The sequence below is a fragment of the Neovison vison genome, chromosome 4 (assembly GCF_020171115.1).
Source record: "Neovison vison isolate M4711 chromosome 4, ASM_NN_V1, whole genome shotgun sequence".
Classification (NCBI taxonomy): Eukaryota; Metazoa; Chordata; class Mammalia; order Carnivora; family Mustelidae; genus Neogale; species Neogale vison.
In genome coordinates this window covers 162,558,277-162,573,177 of record NC_058094.1, presented here as the reverse complement: position 1 = coordinate 162,573,177, position 14,901 = coordinate 162,558,277, and the positions used below count along the sequence as shown (strand labels likewise).

Sequence of the window (14,901 nt, the reverse complement as noted above, 5' to 3'; positions counted from 1 at the left end):
GTGCTACTTGCTGTCCTTGCTGATTAGGAAACAGAGACACAGCAGAATGAAGTGACTTGCCTTGTGGCCCAGAACCAGAGGGTGACGGGCCCAGATTATGAGCCTGGATGGTTCTCTCCTATGCCTTGGACTCTTTGTCGTGTGACTTTGCCTCTCTTATCTACTGACAACACATTTTGTTATGGAAGCATCAGGAAAGTATAGCGGCAGCAGAAAACCGAAAGTCTGAGATGCAAAATGGTGAAATATTAATAAGCAGAGCTGGCCAAAACAAAGCAGGCTGGATATTTAAATAAAAATCACTGCTGAGAACACTTCACAAGACCCAACTATTTGATGAGTGAAAAGCTCTATGAAGCAACGGGAAACCAATAAGGATTTTAGGCAGGGCTTGGTAGGCTTATTTGACAGATAGAGATCACAAGTAGGCAGTTAACAGAGCTGAAGAAGAATTCTGATTTGTGTTTTCTTCAGTATCTGGGCTTCTGGGGGCACCTGGGTGGCTCAGTGGGTTAAAGCCTCTGCCTTCAGTTCAGGTCATGATCCCAGGGTCCTGGGATCGAGTCCCACATCGGGTTCTCTGCTCAGCAAGGAGCCTGCTTCCTCCTCTCTCTCTGCCTGCCTTTGCCTACTTGTGATCTTGGTCTGTCAAATAAATAAATAAAATCTTTAAAAAAAAAAAAAAGATCTGGGCTTCTGTGGTTAATTTTATTGGTGGAAGAAACTTTCCTCTTTTTGTTTTCCTTCCCATTATTCTTTCTGGGAAGAAAATTTGAAAAGCGAAATAATTCTAAGCTCCAGAAATGATATCTCATAGATCTTTTTGTATTGAGTTTCTCCTTTTCCAAGACTTTGCAGGTCAAGGATTGTTTTAACCAGGAAGTTAGTTGGCTGCCCTTGGCATCTATTCAAAGCTGCACATGAAATTCGAATAGTTTGACTGGGGCTCCATCCACATTTGGCAGGATTAGGAAGTAATCAGCCATTGTCTTTGGTATCTTCCTATCGTCCCCTCCATCCTTTTTCCTCTCCAGAATCTTCCCCTATCTCCAAGATCTGTTTCTATATTGTAGGCTGCATTTGTTTTCTTAGTTAGCTATCAGGATCTTCTTTCCAAGACGGGAAATCATGATAATATTAATTGATCGTAATGTTTCAGTGTGACATATTCTCAGGGTGGCTGTAGAAAATGATCAATAGTCAAGGAGACAAAATTATGCTGCATAGAGGATTGACAGTTTAAAAAGTAGTAGACATTTATTCAAGACACTGGTTTAGACTAATGGGAGGGGTTTTTAATTATAATTTTTTAATTTTTAATAAACATATAATGTATTATTAGCCCCAGGGGTACAGGTCTGTGAATCGCCAGGTTTACACACTTCACAGCACTCACCATAGCACATACCCTCCCCAATGTCCATAACCCCACCACCCTCTTCCTCCCCCCTCCCCTCGGCCACCCTCAGTTTGTTTAGTGACATTAAGAGTCTCTTGTGGTTTGTCTCCCTCCCGATCCCATCTTGTTTCATTTGTTCTTTTCCTACCCCCAAAACCACCCATGTTGCATCTCCACTTCCTCATATCAGGGAGATCATATGATAGTTGTCTTTCTCCGATTGACTTATTTCACCAAGCATGATACCCTCTAGTTCCATCCACATTGTTGCAAATGGCAAGATTTCATTTCTTTTGATGGCTGCATGGTATTCCATTGTATATATATACCACCACTTCTTTATCCATTCATCTGCTGATGGACATCTAGGTTCTTTCCATAGTTTGGCTATTGTGGACATTGCTCCTATAAACATTCGGGTTGGGTGGGTTTGGGTTTTTTTTAAAGATTTTATTTATTTATTTGACAGATAGAGATCACAAGTAGGCAGAGAGAGAGAGAGAGAGATGGGGGGGGAAGCAGGCTCCCCACTGAGCAGAGAGACTGATGAGGGGGCTCGATCCCAGAACCCTGGGATCATGACCTGAGCCGAAGACAGCGGCTTTAACCCACTGAGCCACCCAGGCACCCCTTGGATGGGGTTTTAATGATAGTTGTGCACAGGCTAACGAGTATGCGGGGGATACTCGTACCCAGGGGAGGGTGTCCTGGGAGCTCTTACTCCCACAGGTGCCACTGTTGCCAAGATGCACTGTGTTATCATGCCAGGTGCAGCATAGGTGGGGGAGGTGGGGAAAGAGGGGTGGGAATACTGTGCAATCAGCCAGTGACTCTTTCCCACATCTGAATGGAAAGTACTTGCGTCCCTGTGCTGTGGATTAAGTCAGGAAATAAAGACAAATCCAACACCCCAAGAACACACCCACTCCTGTTGTAGCTGAATTACTGAGGTGGTTTAATGCTGTCAGAGCATGTGTTAAACGGTGTTTAGAAGATAAAAGGACCAGACTAAAGAGCACAAAACTCAGGACACCTTATGCTCAGAAATTAATACCCACTTGTTTAACTCAAAGATAAGACAAAGATCAAGAAACTAACATGGTTTATCTTATTTAGTCAGTCGACCAGCTTTTACTGAGAGTTTTTGTAGTGAAAAGGCAGGAATGACGTTGGGTGCAAAACTGGAGTGCTGAATGAAAACTGGTCCTTGTTCCCAGGGGGCTGACTGTTTGGTAGGAAATCAACATGTCAGCAGAAGGGTGCCGCCCAGGTGTAAATGAAATAGCTTGGCGGAGGTGGTCTCAGGTGATCCTATATGTATGTAACATGGCTGTGAGAACTAACGGGAACTGGGAGAGGCTGCAAAGGCTGAGGAGGTGGCCCCCAAGCTCTTCTCTAGAGCCTGTGATACTCAGGCAAGGGGAAGCGAAAGTGGCGTGGGAAAGGCGTGGGTTGTGAAGAAGATGGAGCGGCACATGCTCAGGCAGGTGAGCGAGGCTGACACATTTCAGCAGCTAGCAAGGCAGGAACTGCGGCACAGGTGTCAGAGAGTGGAGGGTGGGGGCCAACAGACCAAGACGGGAGCCGGCATGTGGAGAACCGGGAATCCAGACCAAGCAGCTTCAGATTTCTATGGCTAATTCTGGGACACCTCTGCAGGGTTTTAAGCAGGAGAATGACGAGATCAACTGAGAGTTGCAGAGTTGCAGATCAACTCTGCAATGTAAAATGCTGACTCTCAGCAGGTGCAGAGAGTGGTAGAAGGGGAACAGAACTGACCTGTTAGGAGGCTACTGTGCAAATCCAAGGGGCAGTTCTAGAGCTGGAATGACAGTGATCCTTTGGATTCAGGGAGGAAGGAAAAAGAAAGCATCGAAGATCACTTCAGGTACTTCAGGGGATGGGTACTTGGGGGATGGAAGTGCCATCCACTGAAATAAAAATATAAGAAATGGAGCAGATTCAAGGGGGAGACATCCAGATCAGTTTGGGACATGTTAAATATGAGAAATGAAACAGCTAGGTAGGAATGCCCACTGTACGGGTGAATACAAAGGTCTAGAAATTGGCAGAATGATTTGGGCTTGATTTGGAGATTAGAGAGTCAACAGCATATGGGTAGAAGTGAAGCCAGAGGACTGGAGTAGATTGCAGAGGTAGAAGGGATGCTGTGGTATAAGAAGCAGCGAAAGACAGGGCCTCGAGAATAACCGTGTCCAGAACAAAATTGGGCAGGAAAATAGGGCAAAAAGCAACCGAAAAGCAGTGTTCAAGAGAAAAAAAGTAAGAAGAAGAAAAAAAAGTTGGCTCAAAAATTAATCAACCCGTATTCAATGTGATTTTTTAAATTGCTTTATTCAATTTGCTGGGTTCTCCCCATGTCTGTTTTACTCCACATGCAAAGAGCACTAAGTCTTTCAAGCCCTTCAGATACCATAGATAGATAAGTCCTGATTACCTGGAATGTTTAGAAAAGGGAACGCTCTGATTAATTTTCAAGTTACTAGTTGGGGATTAGTTTCAGTAAGTGAATATATAATTAAATCTCCCTGGGTTCTCTAACTTTCAGTGCCCATTGTTCATTACTCTGTTGATTCAAATTTGCATTTTATTTGGCTTTGTCCCACTTTTCTTTTCCTCCCTCCCTCTCTTTGCTCAACTGCCTTTTGACACACTAGTCACGCATTACCCTAAGCAACATTTTCCCCACATGTACCAGTCACCGTAGCTGTGTAACAAACCACCTTAAATCCGAGTGACAGACTTAAATGATGTTTATTTTGCTCATGAATTTGCAATTTTAACACAGCTCAGTGAACACAGCTCATTGCTGCTCCCATTTGCATCAGCTAGGGTGACTCAATGGTTGAGAAATGAAGTGACCTGTGACATTTCCAGGTGTCTTCTCTACCTTCTGTAGTCCCTGTAGAGTCATTCCTCTATAGCTTCAAAGTACCCAGGCTTCCTACATTTGAGTTTAGGGTTCCCAAGGCCCAAGCTGACAGAGACAGAGAGAATAAGGGAAGAGAAGGGAAAGGGAGAAGGGAAGGGAGAAGAGAGTGAGAGAGAGAGAGAGAGAGAGAGAGAAAGAGATTGAGAGTGAGCCAGCAGCAACTGTGGTTATGGCTTTACCTTGTATGCCATATGGTATCACTTATACCTCATTTAGTTTGTCAAAGCAGTTTCCATTAATCCACCCAGACTCAAGCAGAGAGACCTTGCCTCCTGATGGAAGAATATGACCATCACATTTTAAGAAGGGCATGTGGCTATGATCAATGTTGATTCTCCCATATTTGTAAAATACAATTTGCCACACTAGATAACTGCTACCTTTAACCTCAGTCCGGCCTGTTTGGGACCCCCATCCTTTGTGGGTCTGTCTCTTTATTAGGAGACTTGTGAGCCCCCTTTTCATCCTGTTCGTGGTCATAACTTACTTCTTATCCATCTCTTTCCAGAGAAAAGTGTTTAGGACCATCTCTTAGTGAGAAAGAGAGCTGACTAAATTGTTCAAATTTACCTATATTTGGTAGTCTTTCCTAAGACCTATTTCTTTTATACTGGATAACAATTACCGGAATTTCCAATATGATCAGATAATGGTATATTTTTAGACCTCAACAAGTTGGAAGAGAGAGATGTTTGGCTGAGAGGACTTTAAGACACCCTCACAAAGATGACTTTCCAAATGTTATATATCCATCTGTACATCAGTCTTCTAGGGGGAATAAAGTTGAATCTCTCAGGGCATACCCCAGAAGTTGTTATTTAAAGAATAAATCTAGGCTATGACTTTGTTTTATCATTATTTGCTTTTTTCTCCTGAAAATTGAATTCTGAAGAAAGAATTTAATATTTAGGGAATCTGACCCAGGTTTTACAGTAGAGTAGCATGCCTATGGGATTCCTGGAAGTTAATGTAGTTTCCCAAGTAAATAGTTGAAAAAGTTAATGTATTTTCCAAAAGAAGTCTAAAGTTTCATCTGGGAGGTTTACTTTTTAAGCCTTCATTCATGCATCTTCCTGATCCTCCACTTCTTTTGCAGAAAATGGCTCTGAAGACATTGATATACTTCCTAGTGGGCTGGCTTTTATCTCCAGTGTGAGTATTTTCCATGCTCCTCAGACATTCAGCTCAATAGCCAAATAGATACATTAACGTTGCAGACTGGGGCTGCCTGATGGACCCCTCCATGCTCATCCCAACTGTGGTTAAAGCAGTCAACTAAAAAAGCCAAAACAGGATACCAGAAGGCTAATGGGATTACCACAGGAATGCCCAGGTTTGCTTGCCCCCCATGTGGGTAGCTCCCTATGGGGTTACAAATTCAGTAGGGTCTCAGTGAATGTCAGTTCCTTTCCATTTGTTCCTAGACGAGTCTTCAGGTTTGTCCTGTTGGTGTCCGTCCCCATTTTGCTGGACCTGGGTTTCCAGTTGTCATGTCCTTACTAACTGGTATTATTTCAATGCCTGCCCTCAGGCAATATTTGAATCATATGTCAACCATGTTACTCAGTTTGAAAGCCTGCCCATTTTCCATCTTGGGTTCCCTGCCATTCCTTCCAACTTTCAAAGACTAGTAGAGAAGGGCCTGCATTTTATTTCTAATACCACCTTCACGGGTTTGGGATGGTCAGGAAGCTATGTGAAGGACTGACAAATAAATATAAATAAATTAAATACAATAAGTTGAAACGTATATGGTGTGAAGATAATGAAAATTGCCGTGTATTTATTGAACAGTTGAAGGTTGGAATGCGGCCAAGATTCTGAACAAGCAAAATGACTCCATTTTCAGTGTGAACTCAGATTCTTGGGATTGCGTGTCTTAAATATTCCATTTTAACCAATAGAATACCACCAAATAACATGAATTTGAAAATCGATATCTTTTTGGCTAAAAGGGGACACATATAATAACACTTAAAGGCCTGAGTGTCTATAAATTCTCAAGTACGCACAGTATAGTAAGATTTCTTTTGGATTTTTAAATTGCTGTTGGTGGTGAGATGTGTCCGGGTCGGGGGGAGGTGGGAGGGATTTTATTTCCTTAGTTTTCCTGCAAAACCAAAACTAAAGCAAAAGCTGTCTAGAAAAGCTTTTCCTTTGTTGTCTTAAATTTTCTATTATCAATTTAGATGTTCAGCGTTATGCCACATACATAGACTTTTAAAAATGACTATTCTGTAGCTGGGAGATTTCTCTGCTTTTAGGAGGAAATATCTGTAGGTTCAGCTGTATGCTTCTTTTCTATTTTTGTCAGATCTAAAAGTACTACTGAATGGTCGCCGTACAGAAACTAGAGATTTTAACGGAGAAACATTAAACAGGGGGCTTTCAATCATAGAGCCCCTCTTTGCAAACTAACAAACGACTCCTAGGCTAAGGAAGAAGTTTTTTGCTTATTTTCAATCTCTTTGCACTGCAGTGAATTCAAGTACTTGTTCTTGGTTTTTCCTCTCTCCCTTCCTTGCCTCACAGAACACGTTTGCAAGCTGCTGCTTTCGTGAGAAGTTCTGCGCGACATTGGTAGTCAGTCTATAGAGAGGTGCCTAGCAGGCTATTTGCTTCCTCACTGTGGGACTTGGCACGCTTCTCTTTGCCTGCCTTCTTCACACATGACAGAGCCAGCCCCTCATTCTCTGTCAGGCTTCCTGTGGCCACACTTGAGTTCCACAGACAAGTCTTCCCCCAACATTCCTTCTGGGCGATGTTCCTCTGCTGTGGTCCCTCATGTTCTCTGTGCCTAGACTCTTCCCTACCACATCATATCAGACGTGCTTGCTTAACGCTGCCTCCCCAGGTTTCAAGCTTCTTGTGGCCAGAGCTTTGTGGAGCATCCGTGGCCATGCTCAGCACCGGACGTGCTCCCTGACAGGCGCAGGGTGCTTGACTGTTTACTGAATGTGTGTGCTGGTGAATGAGGGGAGTAGAGAAGTTCAGCACCGACTCACACACACAGGTCACCTATGGGGGAAAAAGAGATGCTGCCCCTCCAGGGGATTTTCACCATTTTCAGTGGCAAATGATATCCAAAGAATTGCTTGCACTCACTTGCTACAAATTCCTACCCAACTGCCTTACACAGAAAACCGGGTGCCTATGAAGCCATTACTTGGAAGTGTTTCATTTATTGTGACACTTAAAGTAGGTCAAGTTTGTTTGCAATGTCTTACCCTTACTTACCTAATAAATCATTTCTGTTTTGAGAACACGCAGCCTTTGAACTAGTTGGCTGTGCCTTTGTTTGCACCAAGACTACGAAGATACTGAACTGTCTTCCCGAGTAGTGTTCTCCACTGTCAAACCTTTCTTTATGGTGTGGCAGAAAGAGTGTACAATTAACGATGTGAGTGACTTGGGCAATTCACTTCTCTGGGCTTAATTTTCCTTGGTTGAAAGGGAAGAGTTGGATGTCTCTGATATTTTTTGTCCATTATCACCGTGACCTAAGTTGCTGGGCGTGGTGACAGCCTGACTCTGAGGAAAAGGTAGACTCGAAGCCTGAATTTCTTGGCCTGAGAGCACTGGGGAGAACAGTGATGCCCTTAACTGAGAATAATAGACACAAATAAGAGGCAGGATTCAGGGAGAGAATGCTGATTTCGGTTCTGTCAATTTGATTTGGAACTGCTGTGAGGAGGAAGTTGGAAATGCAGGCTAGAGCTCCAGAGATAGGTTCCAGGTAAATGGGCAGACCTGAAGATAATTGGTATAGAAGAAATATCTGAAGCCTTATGAATAAGATCTGCAAGGGAAGAGTATAGAGCAAGAAGAAAAGAGGAATGGATGAGGCTAGAAGGAGGAAGGGGCAGAAAGAAAAGCAGGACTTCTATCTGGAAAGTCTGCTTTTGACTTCTTGACAAGGCATAAAGGGGTACATCAGATGCCATGGAGACACAGATAAGGAAAGGGGGAGGAGTTATCAAATGAGATATTCTGGAGAGCACTGATATGACCTCGATAGAGGTGCTTCTACAAATTGGTGAGAGTTGGAGCCGTTCAAGGCAGGCGACAAGACCAGGTGATGTTTCTAAGAAAGCAGACAGTGCGAGCTGAAGGCAAGTAAATGTGCATTTGAAGGAGTAGTAAAATTAGAAGATTTGTCTCAAGGAAGGAGAAATGAGCAATTCTTCAGGCAAACGAAGGGGGCACTGGTGAGAAATGGGGGATAAAGCAGGAGAGAGACTTTAAGTTCTAAAGACAGGTCCCTGAGAACAGGCAACCATGTAAACAGGTGGGGGGAGTAATTAACTTAAGAACAGTAGAGGGAAACTCTATCCTTAAGAGAAGAGGAAGAAAGGAAGAAAATTGATGAAATTGAAGAATTACCAAGATAGAAAGGAGGGAATCAGAGGAAATTCATGTTGAGTGGCATGGTTTTATCTTTGGAGAAATAGGAGATAAGGTCATCCACTGAGAATAAAGAGGAAGAAGGTCGGTGCTCTGGAAGATAATAAAATAAATCGAGGTGGATACCTGGGGAAGCGCAATAGATTACTATTGGAATGAACAAAAAGATTGACAAACGGTATTGAAGGTCTGACTGAAGTTGGGATGATAACTTTGCAGAGGAAGTTTTCTACCTGATTTCTGACTGGTCCTATCTACGAGCTAGACCAGGGAAAGAGGAGTTGGTAGGAGTCTCTCCTCCCAGGTGAGGCTGACTTAAAAAAAAAATGAAGCCAAAATAGTGTGTCCTTGGATGGGCTTCTGCAATGTCATTGTTGTCTGGGGGAAAGCCAGGTTTCTGGTAATATTTAGGGATAGAAGAACTGTTCTTTAAAAAAACAAAACCCTCAAAGTTGTGTGTGAGGTTGATTGCAACTGAAGGTTGACTCCCCCAGGGGTGGGGTGAAGGGCAATGGAAGGGCTATTATTGTAAGTAAGTGTGTGGAGAAGTGTATGAGTGTTTATTAAAAAGGGAGGGGAAAGGAAGACAGAAGATAGCGTAAGAAGGACATCATTTAAACGGACTATAAATGGAAATGAGGGTACAAGAAAAGATATAACATTGTTGATGTTAATATATATCAGAGTGATGGGGGAGGGTGTCAGGGAGGAAGAGGTTTTGTCATTGGTGTACTACCAACCAACTCCTAACTTCCACACAATGATCTGGGATGCAGCAAAGGCCCATTGCCTGTTATTGGTTAAAAGACCACATAATTGGTCCTTCCAGGAGAAAGAGCCACTATCCAAGTTACTGACATAACCTTTTTGCAATATTTGAAGAAAAGGATTCATGTCCAAATTTTCAGACATAACTATAGGGACAACATAGATCAGAAATAGTCAACTTTAGGGGCACCAAAGTGGCTCAGTCGTTAAGTGTCTGCCTTCGGCTCAGGTCATGATCCCAGGGTCCTGGGATTGAGCCCCACATTGGGCTCTCTGCTCGGCAGGGAGCCTGCTTCCCCCCACCCACACTGCCTGCCTCTCTGCCTACTTGTGATCTCTCTCTCTCTCTCCATCAAATAAATAAATAAGATCTTAAAAAGAAAAAGAAAAAGAAACAGTCAGCTTTATGTTACTCATTTCCCTATGTGAATTCTTGGCTGCTTCCACTCTTTGTGACTGTCTAATACAACGGATATAGGGGTGGGAGCAATACAATGAAAGCATGTACCCCTTCTCTGTGCTTTAAGGAGGGTTAGTTGCTGACTATCAGGACTATAAAGGACAGACTCTCAGGGTTTAGCAATCCTACACTTCTTCTCATTTTATAAATGAGGAACCAGAGGCATAGGCAGGCCGAGGGACTCACACAAAGTAGCCCAGCCTAGTGTCTTGCATTACACTTTTTGGCTTCATCCCTTCTCTCTATATGAGTAATTGAATCTGGGTTCTTCCCACATTCCCATTCCCATTCCCAATGGCCCAAGTGTCATTGGTAATCCCTCAGATCAGATAATGGCATCAGCTGACAACGTGAAAAATCCCAGAAATCTAAAAGAAATGCAGAGTTTTGAATATTGTTGTTAGGCTTTGAGATCTGAGCTCCCATATGAAATATTGTGAAGCAGATATATGCGCTACTTATTTTATATTTTTTACAGGGACTAAAATATCCAGGCATGCCAAGCTTTGCACCCAATGAGCCAGGACAAATTTTCTTGATGGATCTGAATGAGCAAAACCCAAGAGTCCAGGCATTAAACATCAGTGGTGATTTTGACAAAGCATCATTTAACCCACATGGAATCAGTACTTTCATCGATGAAGGTAAAGCCTGAATGTTTAAAAATAAGGGGTAAATGAGGGAAATAAAAGACACTCAACCTCCGTGACTCAATGTGTATGTGAAAGGAAGGAAAATTCTACTTTACCAGAAAAAGGTATATTTGTAAAATAATAAAATGTGTACCAAACATTTGTAAACCCCACATTAAAGAAGGGAAACCAGAAGGTAGTCATTCCTTCTTCCTTTTATCTCCTTCTCTTTCCATTTGGCCTTCAAAACCAGTTTGGAGATGGTTCTCAGAAATCTAACATATAAACTCAAAGTCCTTTGAAAATAATTGTGTGTGACATTAGAAAATATTACATGAAAGAAAACGAGATAAACTAGACTTCAACAAAATTAAAAACTTTCTGCTTCAAAAGACACCATGAAGAAAGTGAAGAAATAGCCCAAAGAATGGAAGAAAATATTTGCAAATCATATATCTGATAAGAGGCTTGTATCCAGAATATATAAATCATTCTTACAACTCAACAACAAAAAGACAGCCCAATTAAAAAACGGACAAAGGATCTTAGTAGACATCTCCAAACAGATATGCAAATGGCCAATAAACACATGAAAAGATATTTAATATCCTTGGTCATTAGGGAAATGCAAATCAAAACCATAATGAGATGGCACTCCCTTCCCACTAGGATGGTTATAATAATAATAATAAAAAAAGCAGACAATGACAAATGTTGGCAAGGATATGGGGAAATTGGAACGCTCACACTTTGTTGGTGTGGCCAATTTTGAAAGCATTTTGGCCATTCTTCAAAATGAACACGGAGTTACCATACGATCCCCGAACTCCACCCCTTGGTATGTCCCCAAGAGAACTGAAAACATAGGTCCACACAAAAACTTATACACAAACGTTCTTGGCAGCATTATTCCTAATACCCCAAAGGCGAAAATAACCCAAATTCTCACCAAGTGATGAATGTACATACAATAGGATATTATTTGGCAATAAAAAGTAATAATGTTCTGACATATACCACAACATGGATTAACTCTGCAAACATTATCCTAAGTGAAAGAATTCAATCACTAAAGGCCACATAGTGTATGATTACATTTATATCAAGTGTGCAGAATTGGCAAATTCATAGAAACAGGAAGTAGCTTAGCTGTTTGCAGGGGCTGGGGGAAATGAGGAATGATATCTAATGGGTTTGGGCTTTCTTTTTTGGGTAATAAAAATGGTCTGGAGCTAGAGAGTGGCTATGGTTGTATAACTCTGTGAATATACCAAAAACCACTAAATTGTACATTTTAAAAGTTTGAGCTTAACAACAACAGATTATATCACACAAAAACTGTTGCAAAAAATCTAGGTTATTAATACATTGTACTTACTTTAACACAACAGTTTCTGGTGTGATTTGCTACTTGTTCACAGTTCATCATTACTGACTAATTTAATTTTTAGATATATGTGAATCTATAGGACACATGGAAAATAAAAACAGTGAGACCTTACTCATAGTAGCTATGTGAAGGGAAGGCCAAATGGGAGTGTGGCAGTTCAGAATTTTTAAAGAAATTGTGTGTTAATTCTTTCAAATACGTACAAGAGTTACAATATATTGTTAAGAATACATTTGTTGGAGTGATTTTATTGAATAAAAAAATGAATGATTAATAATTATTAATCTACTAATCCAACAGATCTTTGTTTAATTCCTTTGGTCTTGTTTTTTGTTTTTAGATTTTATTTATTTATTTGACAGACAGAGAGCACAAGTAGGCAGAGAGAGAGGAAGAGAGAGGGAAGCAGGCTCCCTGCTGAGCAGAGAGCCCAATACAAGGCTCGATCCCAGGATCCTGAGATCATGACCTGAGCCAAAGGCAGAGGCTTAACCCACTGAGCCACCCAGGTGCCCTGGCTTATTGATTTTTAATAAGTGGATTCTTTTTAAAATTTTCATATATAATTTACTTATTCCTCAAAATAAAACACTGGGCCCAACCTTGATACTTCTCCTCTTCCTGCCCCATTCAGTCACCTAGTTCCAAAGTTCTGTCCAATTTACCCTTCAAATATGTCTCCAAGCTGTCCACCTCTCTCTGTCCTTGATGCCTCCATCCCGTCCCAAGCCCCCAGCCTGTCTTCCCTGGATTCTATAATGGCCCCCTGACTAGACCTTCCCTCTTATACCACCTCCATCCATTTTCATAAGCAAGAGTTATTTTTTATGCAAATCTCATCATGTCCCTCCCTTCTTAAAATTCGCCATATTGTTTCCATTACTCCAGAGAAAAATACCTGTGTGTATTCTGGCATGTGGGTGTTTTCTCCAACCTCACCGGATACCACCTTCCCCTCGACTCCCTGGGCCAGCGACACTAGATTTCCTTTAGACCTATAAAATGCTCCATGCCTCAGGCCCTTTGCATTTGCAGTTCCTGCTGAATGGAATGTCTTTCCATCACTTCTGACTTATTCTTCCTCATCATTCAGGCTTCAGCTTAAATGTCACCTTCTCAGCGAGCCTTTCCACTATCTTGTTTCCACGTGTGAACCTTATTATTTTTCTTCTCAGTATAGTCCTTCTTTTAGCACTTATCAAAATGACAATTAAAGTTTTTTATTAATATTAACCTTCTTTCATTTTCCTACTGTTGCCCTGTAGTGAGCTCCTTTGCATCTTTAGATCCAAGCTTGTCACTCTTTAAGTGGGTGCCACTCTACGAAGAAGACATCTCCTCTCTCCAGTATTCTTGTATTTACTATTTCCTCTGTGTTCTCTTCTCTAGAATATAATCACCATAAAATCATATGTGGCTTGTTTATTGCTGGATTCCCATAGTCTAGAACAGTGTCTGTTGCATAGTAGGTGCTCTATGAATGTGTGTTGAATGAATAAATTAGTGAGCCCCATGAGACAGGGCAGATATTAACACTCAGTTTTATAAATGGAGAAATGGAGTTTGAAGAAATGTAGTGACATGTGACTTCACATCTGTCATTAATAGAAGGCAATTCCAGAAGTAGAACCCAAGTGGTCTTCTTTCTAATCCTATACCCTTTACTTGGGTGAAATTAGGGCTCCAAGCTCTGTTTAAATTATTTGAGTCACCATTTTTTTGTCTGACCCTCCCCAACACCTTCACTGGAGAAAGTATAATGAGTGACCAAATTAACTTGGAGCTATTTTACTACATGGGATAATGTTAGGGGTGAATTGTTATTATTATTATTATTATTATTATTGAGGCATGGGGAGTAGGCGCTTGCTTTTTTCTTTCGTTTTGTTTTTGTTTTTTGAGATGGAGCCAGTTTACAGATTAACCCTCAAGCATTTAATCAGACTTTCAGAAGCTGAATATATTATGGTTGCAATCTTATTTTAGTTACTAGTCACTTCCCTTAATTATGCATTTAATAAGGGCAAAACATTACCCATAAATCGAAATGGAATGAGAAGACAAAAACCAAAAATTTTCTTACTGAACATCTGTTATATGGAAGGAAGGGTCCAGTAGAAGCCTAAAGAATGGGTAAAACTGGTGCCGCACATATAATGCTCACGCTGTGTCTGGCCACAGTGTCTGGCTGAAGGGCCACGTCGGGGCTGAAATCCAACTCGGGCTTTGCTTGCCAAGCCTCAGGCTCTGGAACTGAGCTGGGTCAGACTAAAAGAGTCACCTGTGAGGCAGTGCCTTTCCTTAAGTAGGGTTAAGGTACCTGTGTGTTTCAGGGGCTCTGAGTATAACCCCTGCATCTCAGGGCTGGTGCTTGGTCTATGTGATCGGGAACTCATCAAGAATGGAATAGGGAACATCAATACAGACCAGGCCCTGCAGGGGGAGGATGGGGCCAGGCTCTTTCAAACTCCAAAGCTCTTCTGAGCTAGAGCTTCTGTCAAGTCAGAAAACAGTATTTTGAGAAAACGTATTACTACCCTCCATGCTGTCCCCAGCAGTTCACATTTTAATATGAACAGAGGGGAACATTCTTGAGGTTGGCAGTACCCAGAATTGACTAGTCTTCTTTCTCTTGGCTTCATACTTACTTCTGTGTCCATTGGGATCATTAAATATTGTTGTTGCAGCCTTAGATGGTGGACTTGTGTCAGAACTTTCTTCTCTAGCTGGGACATGTTCCTTCTTTTAAGATATTTACATAACCCTGACCTTTCTTGAACATGTGTTGCAATGTTGGCATTTCTCAAAGAAAGGAATTCTCAGCACCCACTTGCTTACATGCACCCACTTTTTGTGTTGAAGGGCCACCTTGGGAAACCACATGTGTCCATGTAC

At 41.7% G+C, this 14,901-nt stretch overlaps 1 protein-coding gene across 3 annotated transcripts in view; it reads left to right on the top strand.

Moving 5' to 3' along the window:
• Positions 1–14,901, top strand: part of LOC122904835 (serum paraoxonase/lactonase 3-like) — a 28,121-nt gene that overhangs the window by 4,344 nt on the left and 8,876 nt on the right. For 2 of the 3 annotated variants that reach the window (XM_044246069.1, XM_044246070.1), the window contains exon 3: positions 10,463–10,628. In XM_044246069.1, the coding sequence (XP_044102004.1) occupies positions 10,463–10,628 (166 nt within the window). Of the gene's footprint in view, positions 1–5,448; positions 5,505–10,462; positions 10,629–14,901 lie in introns of all 3 variants that reach the window. The other variant, XM_044246068.1, reaches the window with a different exon arrangement.